This window comes from Neodiprion pinetum, chromosome 1 (assembly GCF_021155775.2).
Source record: "Neodiprion pinetum isolate iyNeoPine1 chromosome 1, iyNeoPine1.2, whole genome shotgun sequence".
Classification (NCBI taxonomy): Eukaryota; Metazoa; Arthropoda; class Insecta; order Hymenoptera; family Diprionidae; genus Neodiprion; species Neodiprion pinetum.
Genome location: NC_060232.1, coordinates 71,605 through 88,060, shown reverse-complemented (window position 1 = coordinate 88,060; position 16,456 = coordinate 71,605). Strand labels below are relative to the sequence as shown.

The 16,456-nt window shown below is 39.4% G+C and overlaps 1 protein-coding gene across 3 annotated transcripts in view; it reads left to right on the top strand.

The window, feature by feature from the left end:
* Positions 1-3,126: 3,126 nt before the first annotated feature.
* Positions 3,127-16,456, top strand: part of LOC124216522 (microtubule-associated protein futsch-like) — a 30,708-nt gene continuing 17,378 nt past the window's right edge. Inside the window, exons 1-13 of one of the 3 annotated variants that reach the window (XM_046621104.1) lie at positions 3,127-3,288; positions 4,508-4,663; positions 4,796-5,092; positions 5,779-5,962; positions 6,209-6,328; positions 6,416-6,503; positions 6,635-6,652; positions 8,320-8,544; positions 10,185-10,330; positions 12,354-12,562; positions 13,524-13,728; positions 14,301-14,490; positions 15,535-15,673. In XM_046621104.1, the coding sequence (XP_046477060.1) occupies positions 3,169-3,288; positions 4,508-4,663; positions 4,796-5,092; positions 5,779-5,962; positions 6,209-6,328; positions 6,416-6,503; positions 6,635-6,652; positions 8,320-8,544; positions 10,185-10,330; positions 12,354-12,562; positions 13,524-13,728; positions 14,301-14,490; positions 15,535-15,673 (2,097 nt within the window). In that variant the 5' untranslated portion in view covers positions 3,127-3,168. The other 2 variants (XM_046621109.2, XM_046621116.2) reach the window with 2 other exon arrangements.

Genomic DNA, 16,456 nt, shown 5'->3' with positions numbered 1-16,456 from the left:
GATGGGTAACTCTTGTGGTTGGATTTCTAAATTAAGCTGTTTATTTTCACAAACTGATTCTCATGGAGTACTAATGCATACAAAAATTCATCATTATAAGGCATTGCCGCTTCGAAATGAATCCAGCCTTGATTTCGTCAATCTGAAATTAAACGGTATTTGTACAGCGTATCTGGTGAACAAACGATATTTTATTTACCCTACGACAAAGCAAACTTGAATTATAACTGAACCGACGACGTCATGCCTTGTATGCCCGGGCCATGCGATGGGGGCGATAATATAGCACAGTTACGAATCTCCTTCTAGCTCATTGTTCGACAATTTTGACCAAACGAATATATTTTACTCCGGCTCCTACTTCGCGGAATTCACAGTATAACCACAGTCAGAATGCAGAAAACTACTGTAATCATTGAAAATGGAATGTGTCGTATCGCGGGTAAAGTTCATATGTATGTGCATGAAGTATTAGGTAGATAAGCCGTAGGCATAGCGAATAGACACACTGGTGCAATAGTTGTGTGTGATATATGCTCGATACAGCGCAAATAGGCGTTGCACCTAGTAATACCTAGGTATTTCATCAAATGTTATATTTGTGGTATATCAAATGTTTATATATAGGTATAACATTTGATGTAATACCGAGGTATACACCGTGTTATACAGAGATACAACTGTGACACTCTCGGGATGGGCGACATATTATCCTGTATGTAGTTCGCATTATTTACTACACCTACGTTTGCAGGTTGCAGCAATACTTGTAGAAAACAATGCATCGATAAAGGCTACTACAAAAAACGGCTTTACACCTCTGCATATCGCGGCAAAGTATGGAAACATGAGCGTGGCAAAAATTCTCCTGCAAAAGGGGAACGTGTTAGATGCAAGAGGAAAGGTGAGTCAACAAATCATTCTTGCAAGGTATACCGCGCGGTGCTTACTGAACTTGAAGAAATCGTAAATGCTGTTGATTTTTGTTTCCCTCTTTCAGGCGAAGTATTTTATGGAACGACATGGCTAATGGAAGTTCCTTTCTATCATTATTTATGCAGTTTCATATCACGGGTCTGATGCCATAAGGCCGTGTTCGCAAAAAATGCGATTTTAGTGGCAAAAGGGCGTGAATTTTTTTTTTTTTTTTTCGCCATACTCTCTGAGAATGATGAAAACGTATAGTTGAATTCAAATCAAACGGTCGACAAAATGCAGGTAAAAGTTCGTAAGTTGGGCAGATGTGACCTTTTTCCATTAATAAGTACATAAAAAGAAAGATAAAAACATAATGTCGCGACAAACATTTTTTTCTTGTATTTCTGCAATCATTCTAGAAACCATTGAAACACATAGACAAATCTAGAACTGCAAAAATTCAGAAATCTTAAAAAAAAAATTTTGAAGATAAAAACAGAAGGGCGTAACCGACAATTTTTTTTTTTTCTAAACGTTCTAAAGACTACTGAAACACATAAACAATTGAAACTATCAAAGTTGAAAAGTGAGAACGTCGATTTTCTGAACGTCGATTATCCTAATCGTCAATTACCGAAATGATAGGTATAAAAACAATAATTTTTGGCAGTTACGCGCTTATGCAAGTATCGTAGTTGATGACTTTCAATTTCCATCAAGACCATAAGGTCGTATCTATCAGAAAATACGACCGTTTGCTTTTAGTTGATGAGTTTATACTTGAACTCAAATAAGTGAAAAAAATATTTTTTTGGCAGATACGACCTTATGGAACTAATTGTCATAGACTTTTATGGTTGAATCAGTGGCAGAATGTTGTAACTACCAGTACATACGACAATACGACCTATTGCTCTTAATTAAACCGTTATTCAATTTCAACGTTTTCAGCGATCATGTTTTCGTGTTTTGAGCTTAGATACGATGAAAAAAAATATCCGCCCTCTTGCCTTTTTTAAAAGAAAGAGGTCGTCATGTGGCACTTACGACCTTATGCCATTAGACACGCGATATAATATACATGATACAAATAAATCGATTGCCTCGATTTAAACTGGACCGCACCCTGCGGTATAATATTCTCAAATACTGCATTATACCCATAAGATATTCCAAGGGAATTTCAGTGTATGTCAGTGATACCTGGTATTTTCTGGTGACTGGGTCAGACGATAGGTATAATATGGATGATAAGTAGATAAGTATTAGGTACGTGCAAAAACCTTGCGCCTGAGGTGTTTTTTTTTTTTTTTTTTTTTTGCGCCCATCGGTTTTTAAGAATCGTACTGCCATTCAATTGCGACGTCGTTCTCAAAGCAACGGCATACCCCTCGAAAAGTATCCAAGAATCGTCGATTATACTCTTGGTCGTTTACGTAATTGCACTTTTACCCACGACCCCTGCATTCAGTCTTCCGTCGTACTTAGTATGAGTGATGCATGCGATATATTTGAAAATTATTGGTATAACAATGCATTATAATTGTCGGAACATTTGTACGAGTTCGTCGTATATCACATGCTGGGTAAAGGTTACTGCCTTACAAAAGCCTTATAGCAACGCTTGCGGACAGGCCGGTGCCGACAACACCCGGGTGACAACGGCTCTGTTCGATACCTTACAAATTCACGAAAGCCTGCGCTATTTAACCGACGAACGTGATGCTGGTTACATTTTTGCCAACTTATTAGTTACACGTAGAAAACGTATGCTTATCCGTAATAGCTGACAAGGCGAGGATGTAGGTCTGAGGTGGCCGATTTCGTTGTACTTGGACAGTGAAACTAGACTGAATTTTTAGAACACAACACGAAGTTTGTGGCGTAGAACTGAATTTATAAATTTCACGATAGTTCCCTGACCTGTTCGTGCAGACGTAGAATTTTCAATGAAAATTGAACAATGTAAGTTACACCTCAGCATAGTACACGATGATCAGTGGTGCAGGTAGGCTGTAACTTGGCCTCCTTTGACCCACGTCTTCGGTATATAGACATGAACTGTACGTATGAGCTGTATGTACAGCTCACAATACAAAACATTTGTGTGTAAAAAATACGCATTATTATATATACCTGTAGATATGAGGCACATATATAGTAACCGATAATTATGCCTGTGCCTTGTACGTAACTTAGATGTAACACAGTATGACGATGCATTGTTAGAATGAGATAACGGCTCTGCATATGGCCTGCCACTACGATCATCCCGGCGTGGCTGGCCTTCTAATGGAGAAGGGAGCCTCACCCTGTGTCACATCCCAAAACGGTCATACACCCTTACACATTGCAGCTCGTAAGAATCAGGTGAGTCTCATGCAATTAGACATAATATGGATAAGAAGTATGATTATTTCTCCTGAACGGAATGAATCAGATATTGGATATTTTTTTAGTTCGCATATCGACAGTCGACTGAAGTTTGCAGGACTTTTTTGCCAAACGCTGAAGCGAATCTTTTAATTTTTATCGAAATACTTGCAATTCACACTTCCGACAAGCCGTCTGAAATAATTGATCACCACTTCGTTGATATTCCATGTGATAGCTGGTCAACGTTCTTGTTTTTTAGCCCATTATAGACAAAATTTAGTCGCGCTTGGCAATTTTTAATTTCTATATCTTATAGTACGTACTAAGATGCAAATGTCGCGCGATTTCCAGACCTGCATATAGCTCCAATGTTTTAGGAGAAACACATTGATCAATTTTTCAACATTAAACAGATTGATTTTCACATTCGAATTTTCATTATAATGTCGTTATGGTGGAAAAATATGTAAAACAAGATGTTTTCGGTACAGCAAAGTCTGATTTTTTCGATCATGTAATCCGCCTTGCGGTGGATTCTTTGGAATTGTGAGATGCGTTTTTTTTTCCACGAAAAACCGTTTTCTCGACGTTACCCAAGTCCCAACTTAAATCTGGCATTTTTACTTGGAAAGCCAGCAGCATCATTTCATGGTGATGTAATTTTTTTTGGCAGATACTGGAGATGGGATTATAAGAAGGGCTATAATAGATTTTATGAAGAATAATGTTTCTTTGTCTGAAGTCAAAATATCTTCGTCTTATTCGCATTTGTAGAAAAGAATATTTAACAATTAATGTGACGGACTTAAGAACATGTATTTCGATCATTCTCCACATTTACATTGAGGAATAGTCGGGAAGTCAAGAAGAAGGGCTTGAATAATGTTGAGTATAATTGATAAAATATCTGCTTGATGTTTATGGTATATTGAAATTGGTGAGGGAGCATATGGCTAAAAAGATAACAAAGAAGTGTATATTTCGGTAGGTAGGTAAGTGGAAAGTGACTTGAAATGATCACAGCGAAACTCCAGGCTTCATAAAATCAATTCTTATAGCCTCATTCCAATTCAAATCAATAATTGTTTGAGATTTAATTATTCTCAATTATTTGTGGTTTGCGAATTTTAATAGAAACATGTAAACATAACGTAGCCATCGTCAGACCCAGGCCAAACAGTTCGTTTTTATGATAAGAAATTTATCATCACAGATGGAGATTGCCTCGGCCCTGCTTGAACGAGGAGCAGACCCGAATGCGGAATCCAAGGCTGGATTCACACCGCTGCATATGAGTGCTCAAAAGGGAAATCACGACATCACCAACTTACTCATCGAACACGGGGCCGATCCGAATCACAAAGCTAAGGTAAGAGGGTTCCGCCTTTATTTTGCACCCTGCACTGCAGCTATGCGTACAATACGATTAACGCTTATGCTTGTACAATTATGATCCACTGATGAGCTTGGAAGAAGAGGGGAAAAAAAATTATGTTGACAGAACGGACTGACTGCTCTGCACTTGTGCGCCCGGGAAGATTTTGTTAGAGTAGCGTCGACACTTACGAAGAATGGTGCGAGCGTCGAAAGTCGAACGGAGACAGGGTACAGGCCTATACACGTGGCTGCGCATTTTGGGAACTCATCGATGGTGCGATTTCTTTTGAAGCAAAACGCAGAGGTTGACGTTAAAACTAATCAGGATTACACGCCGCTGCATCAAGCTGCCCAGCAGGGACACGCTCACGTGGCCTCGGCTCTTCTCGACGGAAAGGCATCGCATAATGCTCGCACAAAAGTAAGTACAATCACTGTTACATGGTAGGGGTGACGGGACCTTTTGCAAATTTACAATTAATCATCATGTACCGGAAGGCTGTGTACAGTAGAAAGTGAAGTCGAAAAAGTTTGACGATGAATACATTTTGAATCTCGGCATGATGGCATAATTTTAAGAATTGTTCGTTTATTCCGCGGCTGTTGAAGTCAGGTTAAAATTATACTTATAATTTTCATCCCAAAACGCCACAATTTTATCTCATTAGCAGCAGCGCGCGGATTTCTCATTGCTTACGTCTTCTTTTCATTAAAAAAAAAAAAAACATTGCATATCCCACAACCAAGTTTAAAATACAGCGAAGTTATCGAATTTATAATGCATATAAACTACCCTCGGCATCAAAAATTTGATCTTCCTGCTCTTGTCATATCCAATTTCACGTGATCACAGGTGACAATCCAACCAATCACATCCGCGGAAAAGTGGTTTCAAGACAGCAACATTTCAAGATTCGATGTAACGTGTCTTTTTATCATAGACATCTTTTTATACAAGAAATATATGACAAACTGCGATAACATACGAACAGCACCGACAATTGCATGGCTTGTTCGAGATAACCGACCCCTTCCGTATAATGTCAAATTAATAGCACCAGTATAACCGATCTTGAATTTTTTTAATTACCAAACATCATCTCCAAGGATGGCTTAACGGCGCTCAACATTGCTCAAAAGCTGGGCTACATATCTGTCATGGAGGTGCTGAAGGGATTGACGTACGACAATTTGGCTCCTTGTAATAAAAATTGGGAAGATAAGTACAAGGTTGTGGCGCCGGAAAGCTTGCAGGAAGCTAGTTTCATGTCCGACTCGGATGACGAAGGAGGTCTGTACACCCACCCTCTGCACGTGCAATCGCCTACGTTTTACCCCTTTTTATTATTGGTCCTCTGCAACGATATCGATATAAATATCACATACAGAGTATAACTATCCCATATAATACGAATAATGGTATTTTCATAAGGAAATATTTCTTCAATCTATCTTCGACCCAGCACGTGCACCTGTATCACATCATTCATTACACGTCTATAAAACTTGGATGTTTAAACGGTAGTTTGATCCTCAGGTTCCGACACCTTAATCAGTGAGCAGCCATACCGATATTTAACAGCAGATCTAATGAAAAGCCTCCGGGATGACTCGTTGCCTATCGACGTTACGAGAGACGATCCGATTCACAGGCAAGGTAATATAAAATCGTCGAGAGTAATCAGCTGTTACAAGGTTACGTGCATATTCACATATGAAATGACACAAGATTATGTTATTACAGTTTCGAAAGAAGACAGGCAAGACTTTGTACAGAGTAATAACTATTGCTCTGCTGAAAATTTTGAGATGCAAGATAGCACGAATCTGGGGTATGTATTACTTACGTATATTCATAACTTTTACAAATTTTTTTTTTAATCAAATGCACGAATCCAATTTATAGATATTACATAAAATCAATGTATTTCTTTTCCTTCGTTTCTTGCCATTTTCCCTGTAGGAGGATGAATCCAAGATCGTGAGTAATACTTGATAGTATATAATCAAAATTATACCCTTATTCATTGACTAGTTCTTCTTGCATCACTTTGGTTTATACCTGATATTGTAAATTTGACAAGAGTGCGGTAAGGCGACGCAAACACTGAGTGAAAATAAACCAGGAACGTATTATTAAGATACAAATATTATACGTGGTATTATTCGAATCTACTTGAACCAGCATGGTCCGTTATATCTTACAGTACCGTATAATGGTGCTGTGTACGGTGAAACGATAATTTATGCCAAATCTTCTTGTGAAATTTTGATGGGTGAGCTTCGATTGGTTTTTAAATCCCATTATTTTCAGTGAGTTCAACAACCCCAACGGTAAAAATTTCTACGAATATACTCTCCTGTCGAGACTGTTACTGACGTCTGGTCAATTTCACCTGTTGATTCTGAATTTACATTTCAACTTGCCAGTAAGAACCAGGGGGTTTGAACTGTCTCTTGTCTCGTATGAAGGGGAGATGAATCTCAAATATAAATTCCTTTGACCTGAAAAATTAGGTCAAATTGACCTACAATCACCCGCACTCTCAACCTCTCATATACCGGTCGCGTGATCAGCCAATTTTCTAGTTTCACCGGCAGGTGTTTCTTGCCCAGGTTCATCAACGTCCATTGTTTGGCACCAAGCATTATTTTGCTAGAAAAATATTGCGAAAACACGTATTTGAGGCATTTATGACCAAAACATGACTGGGGCTCCCGCGTAATTGATTTCACGAGACACCTCTTATTTTAATTTCATACCGACAATGAGTCATTGTTAAAGGCTATGAACAAGCAACAAGTAGGCATTCCAATTCACCATACGAATAGTTTGCCGCAAAAAGAACTTCTGGTACAATCAACGACGAAAACGCGCCATTTGCTGATGTATGTACACTTGGGGACAATGAATCTGAGACAGCTAATTTTTTACACTAGATAGTTATGTTGGCAACACAGAAAAACCTACAGCGCCATAATCGGCTGAGCGCGAAACAAACTCAATCTCAATAAACATAATATATATATATATATAATAGGGGGGGGGGGGGGGGGGGGGGCTTCGCCGCCATGCGCGCTCCGCCCGCCAATCCCCATTTTCGAGTTTTGATGGAAGGGTAGAGGGAAGGCGGTAAGGGGTCAGACTTTTGTGGGTATAGGGATGCGTATGCGTAAAAAGTTGAGTGTTGAATCCCTGATTCCCAGATGGATGTACATATATATAGAAGGTGAAGGGTCAAGTCTTCATAGGTGTTACGGTGAATATGTAGGGTAAGGGTTTAAATCTTTACATGTACAATGATATATACGTAGGGTAAAGGGTTAAATCGTCATAGCCATAAGGGCATTAACGTAGAATAAAGGGTTGAATCTGCATAGGTATAAATGTGGCGATAGTGAAGGACGGGTGGTGTAAGGAAGGGCTGAATTCTTGTCACGGTGGCGGCGACATATCTTTACAATAAAGAGAGATATATACTCGTATATGTATATATGTATATAAGTTACGCGTCGTACGAATAGCTATTCCCTTCTTATTTATTTTCTATGTGTATAATAAGAAATAATTTGGTATTGTTAGCTTATAGCTATCCCCTAAGAATAGCCCCTCGTACCTGCGAAGGCAACGGTGAACAATAATTCTAGATTCTTGGTGAGTTTCCTGGTCGATGCTCGGGGTGGGACAATGAGAGGGTGCAGGCACAGCGGTGTTTGCATCGTTGTACCGCCGAGGAGGGCAACGATGCCCATAAGAGTGACGTGCAGATTGGTCAAAGCTACCAAAACAACGAGCCCTCCACCCCTTATGGAAGGCGAGGCGCTCGCTACGCGCATTGTTGAGATGGGACCGGTCGGCGCCACATTTCTGGGGTATGTAAATGTACATGATACGAATTATGTGATATGTAAACTTGTTCTACCTATGAGTCACGGAGTATTACCGGAGAGAGAAGTCTTTCGTTTCTCACTTTCTTCCAGTTGTTTTCGCCGATAGAAACCGCTGTAATTGCAGAAGACACTGAGCTTCCGGCTTCTAGGCATAAACATTAAACACATACCTATAAGTTTTGTGTAAACGTATTAAATTAGTAGAACCGGAGGGTCTTCTCCTACAACATCACCGCCAAACGTTAGATTTGTTGAAAACCGTATTTTCATTTCTCTCCTATGCTATAATACTCCGTGTTGTAAGCACTGGAACCAAACGACGTAAAAAACGTTAGGCACTTTCCCTCATTTTTATAGCCATATGAAGAAAGAAGTATAGCAGAAAAACGCAAAACACAAGAAGCCATCATTTACTGGCGAAAAGCAGAAGCGATAGTGCGTGCGTTCTTGCCCTATCAACGTCTCGGATATTATTTATGTTTATTATACATATCGAACGGTACTGCGAAGCATATATTTGATTGCTGCATTGTCACTTCAGCAATTTTTCCATTATGGCCGCTGAAATTTCATATCCTTTTTTCCTTTTAGAGCCGCGTGAACCCAGTAACATTCAAGCACACACACTGGTGATTTCTCGGGGTGGTCCTTTTGAATGACTGGCCAATCCTATCTCCATGCTTCTCTGCAATCGTCTTATAGTCACTAAATTTCGTTCTGAAGATAGATGCTAGATCGTTGTATGATCACCGCGTGTATCCCCATAATTAATCCGAAACGTCTCAAAATTGGTACCTCGTTGTAAAACTTCCCATGGCAACACCATTCTCCGCCACGCAAGTCAAAACATTTCCGGCTGACGTAGGTTACGGCAGGTATTTTATCATACAGAATCCATACGTGACAGGCAGTTTGAATGGACTTAAATCCGGGCGAGAAGTTTATTTTTACACCTGGAATATTTATACTTATTTTCCTATGTTAAAAAGTAGATGGAAATTTTTTCACACCTGCTGCCCATTTCCTGGGAGATTCTATTGTTGGCATTTTGGTACAGCTTGTGGGCTTCTTATACAGTTTGTGCCCGAGTATACCTGTGTCAAGCGTCCTCGGATTGATGCTGTTTCTTCGCGTTGAAAGAGTATTTTGCAGTTTTTATTTGTCTGTTTTTTTTTCCATTTTTTTTGAAGGAGACTTCATTTATAAGTTAGACCAAGACAAGAGTTCCCTGCGTGTGCATTGTATCGATCCCTGCTGAAAAACAAGACAAACTAATTGTGCTACAGCTGTGGCAATTTCTACTGTAGCGAATCCATTTTTTTTTTGTAATTGAAATATTTAACGATCTTCTTGAAATTGAGAGCAAATTGTACATTACCAGAAGAATTGCGTGCGATGAAGCTTATCCTAATATAATACAATTAATCGAGACGATTTGGCTGCATTTAAGCTGCAACCCACATATTGTGATTAATTCGATGAGTCATGAGTCAGAATTTGCATATATGACATTTTTTCATCAATTCGACTACAACATCAGAATTGGCATACCTAATTTGGAAAACGGTTTGCTGAAATTAAGAGGGCAAATAAATAAAAATTAATGTGATCGTCCGTTCCAGGCCTGTATTGATCGACGTCCCCCATTTTGCGTCAGTTCGAGGTAACGACCGAGAGATAATAATTCTACGGAGCGAAAATGGAGAAACTTGGAAGGAGCATGAAAACGCTTTGGATAACGACGACACCCTAGCTGGTACACCCCACGGTAATATTACACCTAAACGATATAGCTATTAATCTATACTTGTAGGTACATACATCCATATGATACCTATACGGATCTACTCTTGGCGCGGGACTTTATTCAATCAGGTGCATTCGGCAAGAGAATTAGGCGCTCAACGAGGTTAGCGATCGAGTCGGGAATCAGTACTTTCGGAGGATTTATCTTATTCGCATATTCGGCATGTGACCCACCGGTCTGGAACACTTTTTTATTTATAATTATGTTAGGATTGTTTTGGGTGCATTGTAATTGCAGACAGTGACGAATGAATATGGAAAGCAAACTATTCGGGGAGCAATACTTGACAATTATGTCAGAATCGTGTGATTGGGGCTACATAAAATGTGTAATAAAGTAGGCAGAAAGTTGAATTTACGTTTGCGGATATTCGAAGCCTCCGGCTCATGCAATACACGTTATTGTGAGTAATATTGTCACAACGCTAATCTTTTCCTAGAATCTTTTCTTCAACCTAAAAAAATTTTTCAGGGTGTGCCACGTTGGAAAATTGCTATTGATTATTTTGTAAAATTGTGATTCGAAGATTGATCCTGGCATTTTAGAAATTCTCTCTAAAATCTTATTCACTTGAAATGAAACGCTTCTTGCGAAATTACAATTAAAACTTGCCCTTCAAGTTTCATATTCTGTTTTCGGCAGACATCAACAAAGTTTAGTATCAAAAAAGTCGGTTGTAAATGATGTCGCAAACTTGACCAAAATCGATTCAGCCAACGACCAACGACCAACTACCAGGCAGATATAACGAACATTTTAGATTTCTCGCGATGACCTTACGGCTGAATTTTTTGATATTGGCGAATTATACAAAGCATCACATTTTCGATCGTGGGGGAGAATTTTTCGCTGATCCGTGGAAGTTGAAGTCACACGACCTGTTCTTTTACTCTTCAGTGCACGAGATATTGCATCCTGGCAAAGGGAGTTCTGGCATTCGTACTGAAGTGAGTAACGTTATCATAACGATTCATGCTGAGGAAAAACCGTTATCTCGCGATTTTTTAATTCTTTGAAATTCAGTAAGCCGTAATGAAACAAAATGCGCTCATGTTTCAAAATTTCAGTTCCTTCAAAATGATTGTAAAATCAAGAAAATAGCGAACTTTTCTCCAATACTTCGTTACGATAACGTTACTAACGTCAACCTCGCTTCTGGCGGTAGTAACCGTAAATGGTGGATACATTGAACCGTATAATATTCCGCTCCCCATTTGCTTTTTCGCATTGATCATATTGATTATTAAGAAATTATGAAATCGTAAAAATCGACGACATAAATGAGAAGCAGTGTTGTAAATTCTTCTTTGTAGTCAATTGAACCAAAATAAATTAGTCCTTGAATCATAATTCAAAATTAGAATCGAGTCGGACATTCTTTAATATTAATTTTTTCAATCTTCCAGCGAATTTTTCACTATCCGATTTTCAACAGCGTGTATCTCAGCATCGAATAAAGATTTTTCAGATTTTCAAACGCGACATGAAAGACTCATACTTCTCGTTTCAAGCAAAATAAAGCTTCCGAAAATCGGTCAACGCATTCGGACTTTATTCACGTTTCTAACCGGTCCCGGTTTTTCTGGCACACTGTGTATATTGAAATATATCTGTATGATCTCGCATCTGCAGGACTCAAAATTATGAAAATGAGCATACTCACAAGTACAATTTGGATTAAAAACATGTGTATGAGACGTGAAACACATAGTGCATGCATTCGAGTCTGACATCGGAAAACTGCAACTTTTTATCCTCCACTGCGCTGTAAGGTAAAAATCATCTACTGCAGCGTTAGAAAACGAAATAATTACAGTTTCTTGGCAGGCGACGTCACACTTCGGGCTAAAATACCGAGTAGAGTTGATTGAGTTGTCAATGGAATAAAGCCGATTATCTATCGCTACAGCAGACATGCAGTTTTGTACATTCGCTAAAGTTGCTATCCTGCTCGGAATAACAATAACATACGTGTATACCCTAGATTCCCAGATGAGCGGTTCGTATTCGGGACGAATAACTCGTATTCTAACAACAGACTTCCCGCAGTACTTTGCCATAATTACACGGATAAAGCAGGAAGTACATGGAATCGGTTCTGAGGGTGGAATACTTATATCGAGTGTTGTGAACCACGTACAAGCAGTCTTCCCGCCTGGTGCGTTGACAAAGAAAATCAAAGTTGGTTTGCAGGTGAGGATCCAGTTATGCAGTATAAAGTTATTTAGGCATTGATACATTTTTGACCTCGATGAAAATCAGGGTGACCTGAACTGCATCTCGATTTACAAGCGGAGCACATCCGTATCAGTAAACATCGCTTGCAGCGAGCAGGCTTGAGCTACACCGACTTATGCACCTGCACCTAACGATATTTCTATTCGTTCAGCCTTGTAAAGAAGTACTGCTAGTATACAGGCTATTGTAGGTATTATCTCCGTAACCCTGACAAAGACAGTACAGATATACATTAACGTTTCGGTTCGGCGCGAGTTGCGCGATTGTCAAGGGCTTCTTTAACGAGGACGAACTGTATATACTTTGTCTGTATTCGATATAAACGTAGCATACAGGGCGAAAACGTCACTGGCTATGTTTCTTCTGTTGGACAGTGATTTCGGTTTATAACAATAATTGCAACTTTAAATTTATGTGCTATGTCTGGGGTCAGTCTATGTAATGTACAGCACTGCGCGAGTCAAAGTTTACCTATTGAACATTTCAATTAAATTTTCGCCACCATATTCTTCTCCCTCGATAACACCTTTTATCCACGTCAATATCTCTGAAATAGCTACATTTCATAACTCGGCTCGAATCCAATGTTATATACCGAATGTATTTTGTGCAATGTACTCAATTTGCGGATGATAGCTCCAAAGTACACAATACCTATCGTGAGTATTTATGGAAATGAAACAGTCCGAGGCCTATCACGGGCCACCTCTCGCGTAGTGCGCGCTGTTTTATTTCCTCATGCATGATTTTATAAATGCAAGCCTTGATCACATATCGTATGCCGCTCGACAAGCAGTTGTAGCACCAATTTATTGCGTGTAGGACATGTGGTATTACATAGGTATGACTGTACTTGTGTACGGTGTGTGTGGATTGAGTGTGGGAGAGAATTGATGCCCGTTCTGATTTATTACAGGCACACATTATACCGTACGAGCTGACCGCTAAACTTTTGGGAAACTGCGTTGCGGTTTCTCCCGTAATAACGATCGAGCCGAGAAGACGAAAGTTTCACAAACCGATAACTCTCACTATTCCCACCCCTCAGGCAGCCAATAAGGGAATGATTAATCAATATGGTGGAGGAACCCCTACATTGCGCCTGCTTTGCAGCATCGCAGGTATAATGTGCATGTCTGATTGTAATTATCGTCGAATAAATCAACGGAGAATGCATTTGTGCTTGTACCGAAATATTTTGTATCGTGTGTTGACGTCATCGAGCGATTTTTACGCAGACGTACATGGTACTGCACAGGGTTGCCACTCTACCCGAATACTTGGAGCTCATATAAAAGTCGGGCTGTGGTGTCGAATGTCTCAAACAAATTGATAACGGAAACTCAAATTTCTATACCTTTCCAAATATCACAGTTCTAGAAAAAACTTACCTATGCGGGTCTCAGATTCGAATTCAAAGCATAGATATGAGTGAAGGACATAAAGCGACTGAAATAAATGGAGTATACTTTGTAAAGAAACGATACAACTCTTTGGTTCAACGTTTTTATTTTTATTCGTATAAAAGGTCTCTGAAATATAACAGTTTTGGATTTGGAAAACCTAGAAAAGTCAAAGAACTTCGCAAGCCGAAATCGTTGGCAATCCAGTTGCTACAACAACTAACAATACGCTGATAATTAAAGAGATAACGGTAAAATACACGCTTACTGCATATAAATATAACTTTAAGGTGGGACTAGCGATGCTCAGTGGGAGGATGTGACAGGATCGACACCGTTGACCTTCATGAATGATCGAGTGTCGTTCACAACTACGGTCTCCGCGAGGTTTTGGCTCATGGATTGCAGAAACATCGGAGAGGTGCCGAAAATGGCGACAGAACTCTACAGAGAGTCGTTGTTCGTTCCCTTCGTCACGAAGTAATAAACCACATGGATCGGCATAATAACCGATGTCATTATATACGTACACCCAAGCCGAGTTGGCTAATTTTGAATCCTGACCGTCATTTCTTCACTTTTTTTTTTAGAGAATCTTACAATTACCGTTCGCTCATTATCCAGCTGGAAGACTTGCGCTTCCTTTCGTTCGTACTTAAAATTCTCAAGAGTATTATAGGTATAATGAGACGGTGGTAATTGTCATCAGATAGTCAGGGATGAAACAAATTTTTTTCGACATTTTAAACGACCGTCGAAAACTCGATACTTCTAATGTATCGTTGCTAAACGTGGTATATTTTTGTTGTTGTTGTGGTTCATTCATTCATTCATTCATTCATAGTTTTTTTTTTTTCGTAAAAACATCAAAATATATCCAAAGTTTTTTAACCAACAAAATTCACGCATCATAACGATTGAGTGGAACATATGATACAAGTTGGGTTGTGTTCAATTTCGGCCGACAACAGTAAAACAGATTACAGATCAGATCCGAGATGGCGGTAGGGTTTACAATTAGCACTCATCGAGTTTTCACGGAAAGCCGTTATCTGTAAGGACACTTCATTTAATAAATACACCGTGAGTATTTGGTGAAACAATGCCTGCAGGCCGCTCTGGGCTAGCTGGGACCTCACGCCAACTGCTGTAGGTTGGCTGCCCGACCTGCTGATTAGGGATTATCTTCATCAAATACTACGGGCACAGACCTCATATTATACCTGCCTAGACACCTATCGCCCATCGGAAGATGAATTTAGATACTTCATTCGGAAGTCAATGAGAACACACGTAACAATAAAAACGGAATACGAACAATGTCATATACAAGCTTGCAGATCATTATGACTTATTTATTTTCATTTTTCTTAAGTGCCATCCTTATCCAAAGTATAAATCTTGCCGCCATCGCGCCAGTCCTCTGGCACTCAGCGAGGTTTCAATTTATATCGTATGCACCGATGAACACATGTAATTCAACTTCCGGTACTTACTAATTACGACGTATTTATTTATGTCTAGCTTCGTCATTTATTCGAAACGAATGGATCTCCTTGAGGCTACGTTGAGAATATTGTGTATGACCGATGGCAAGGAAGGATTGCATACCTTGGAGAGGCAGGAGGAATTTCTTGAGATTGTAAAAAGCCGAGACGTAGAGGTGATTGGTTACAAGTTTTTTTTCAAATTCGGTATACACTGTGCCCCGTTGTGAATAATCAAGCCTATAATCGGGAAAAATGAGTTGTATAGAAAAATGTTTAAGACGAAAAGCTTAGGATTTTGAGGTGGTTATGACGTGATACACTGTCAACAACTTTCTCAGTGAATACCACAGAGCTTATAAATATGGTGTGGTCATGCCGACGTTTTTCCTTTAATCAATTTTTTGAGTTCTGGATCGCATTGGGTTTTGCACTCAAGAGCGGAGACACACGCATATATAGCTGTCGCTGTCAATCCCATTAGAAACATGCTCAATAATTGAGATAGAATATATCACCTTCTTTCTCGATCCGATCGGGACCGTAAAAACGTTGAAAAATAGGATCGTAGTTGACCTTGAATCAAAGCGAATGAGAAAATAGAATTGAATACAAAGATTTTGCAAAAGGTCCGAGCAACTCAGAATTTATCGCGCCTCGTTCACTTGCAGAGGAATTCAGGGGGTGCATAAATGGGCTACTTGTTTTCACACTGAATAATGTCAAATCTTGACTTTGTTGACCGAATCGGCTCTATAAGACTATGATTGATAATAATCAACAATCAGAATCAAGTATCAGTAATTTCAAATAAAAAATTAATCGGTTTGTCAACTAAGCGTCGCTTGGCTCTGCCACGCTTGTCAGTGGCCCGTTTCACCAAGGCAAAGCACCTGCCGTTTCCACATTAACATCAAGCTGTCACAGTATAATCCCGAATAGCTTTGCTAAGTTATTTT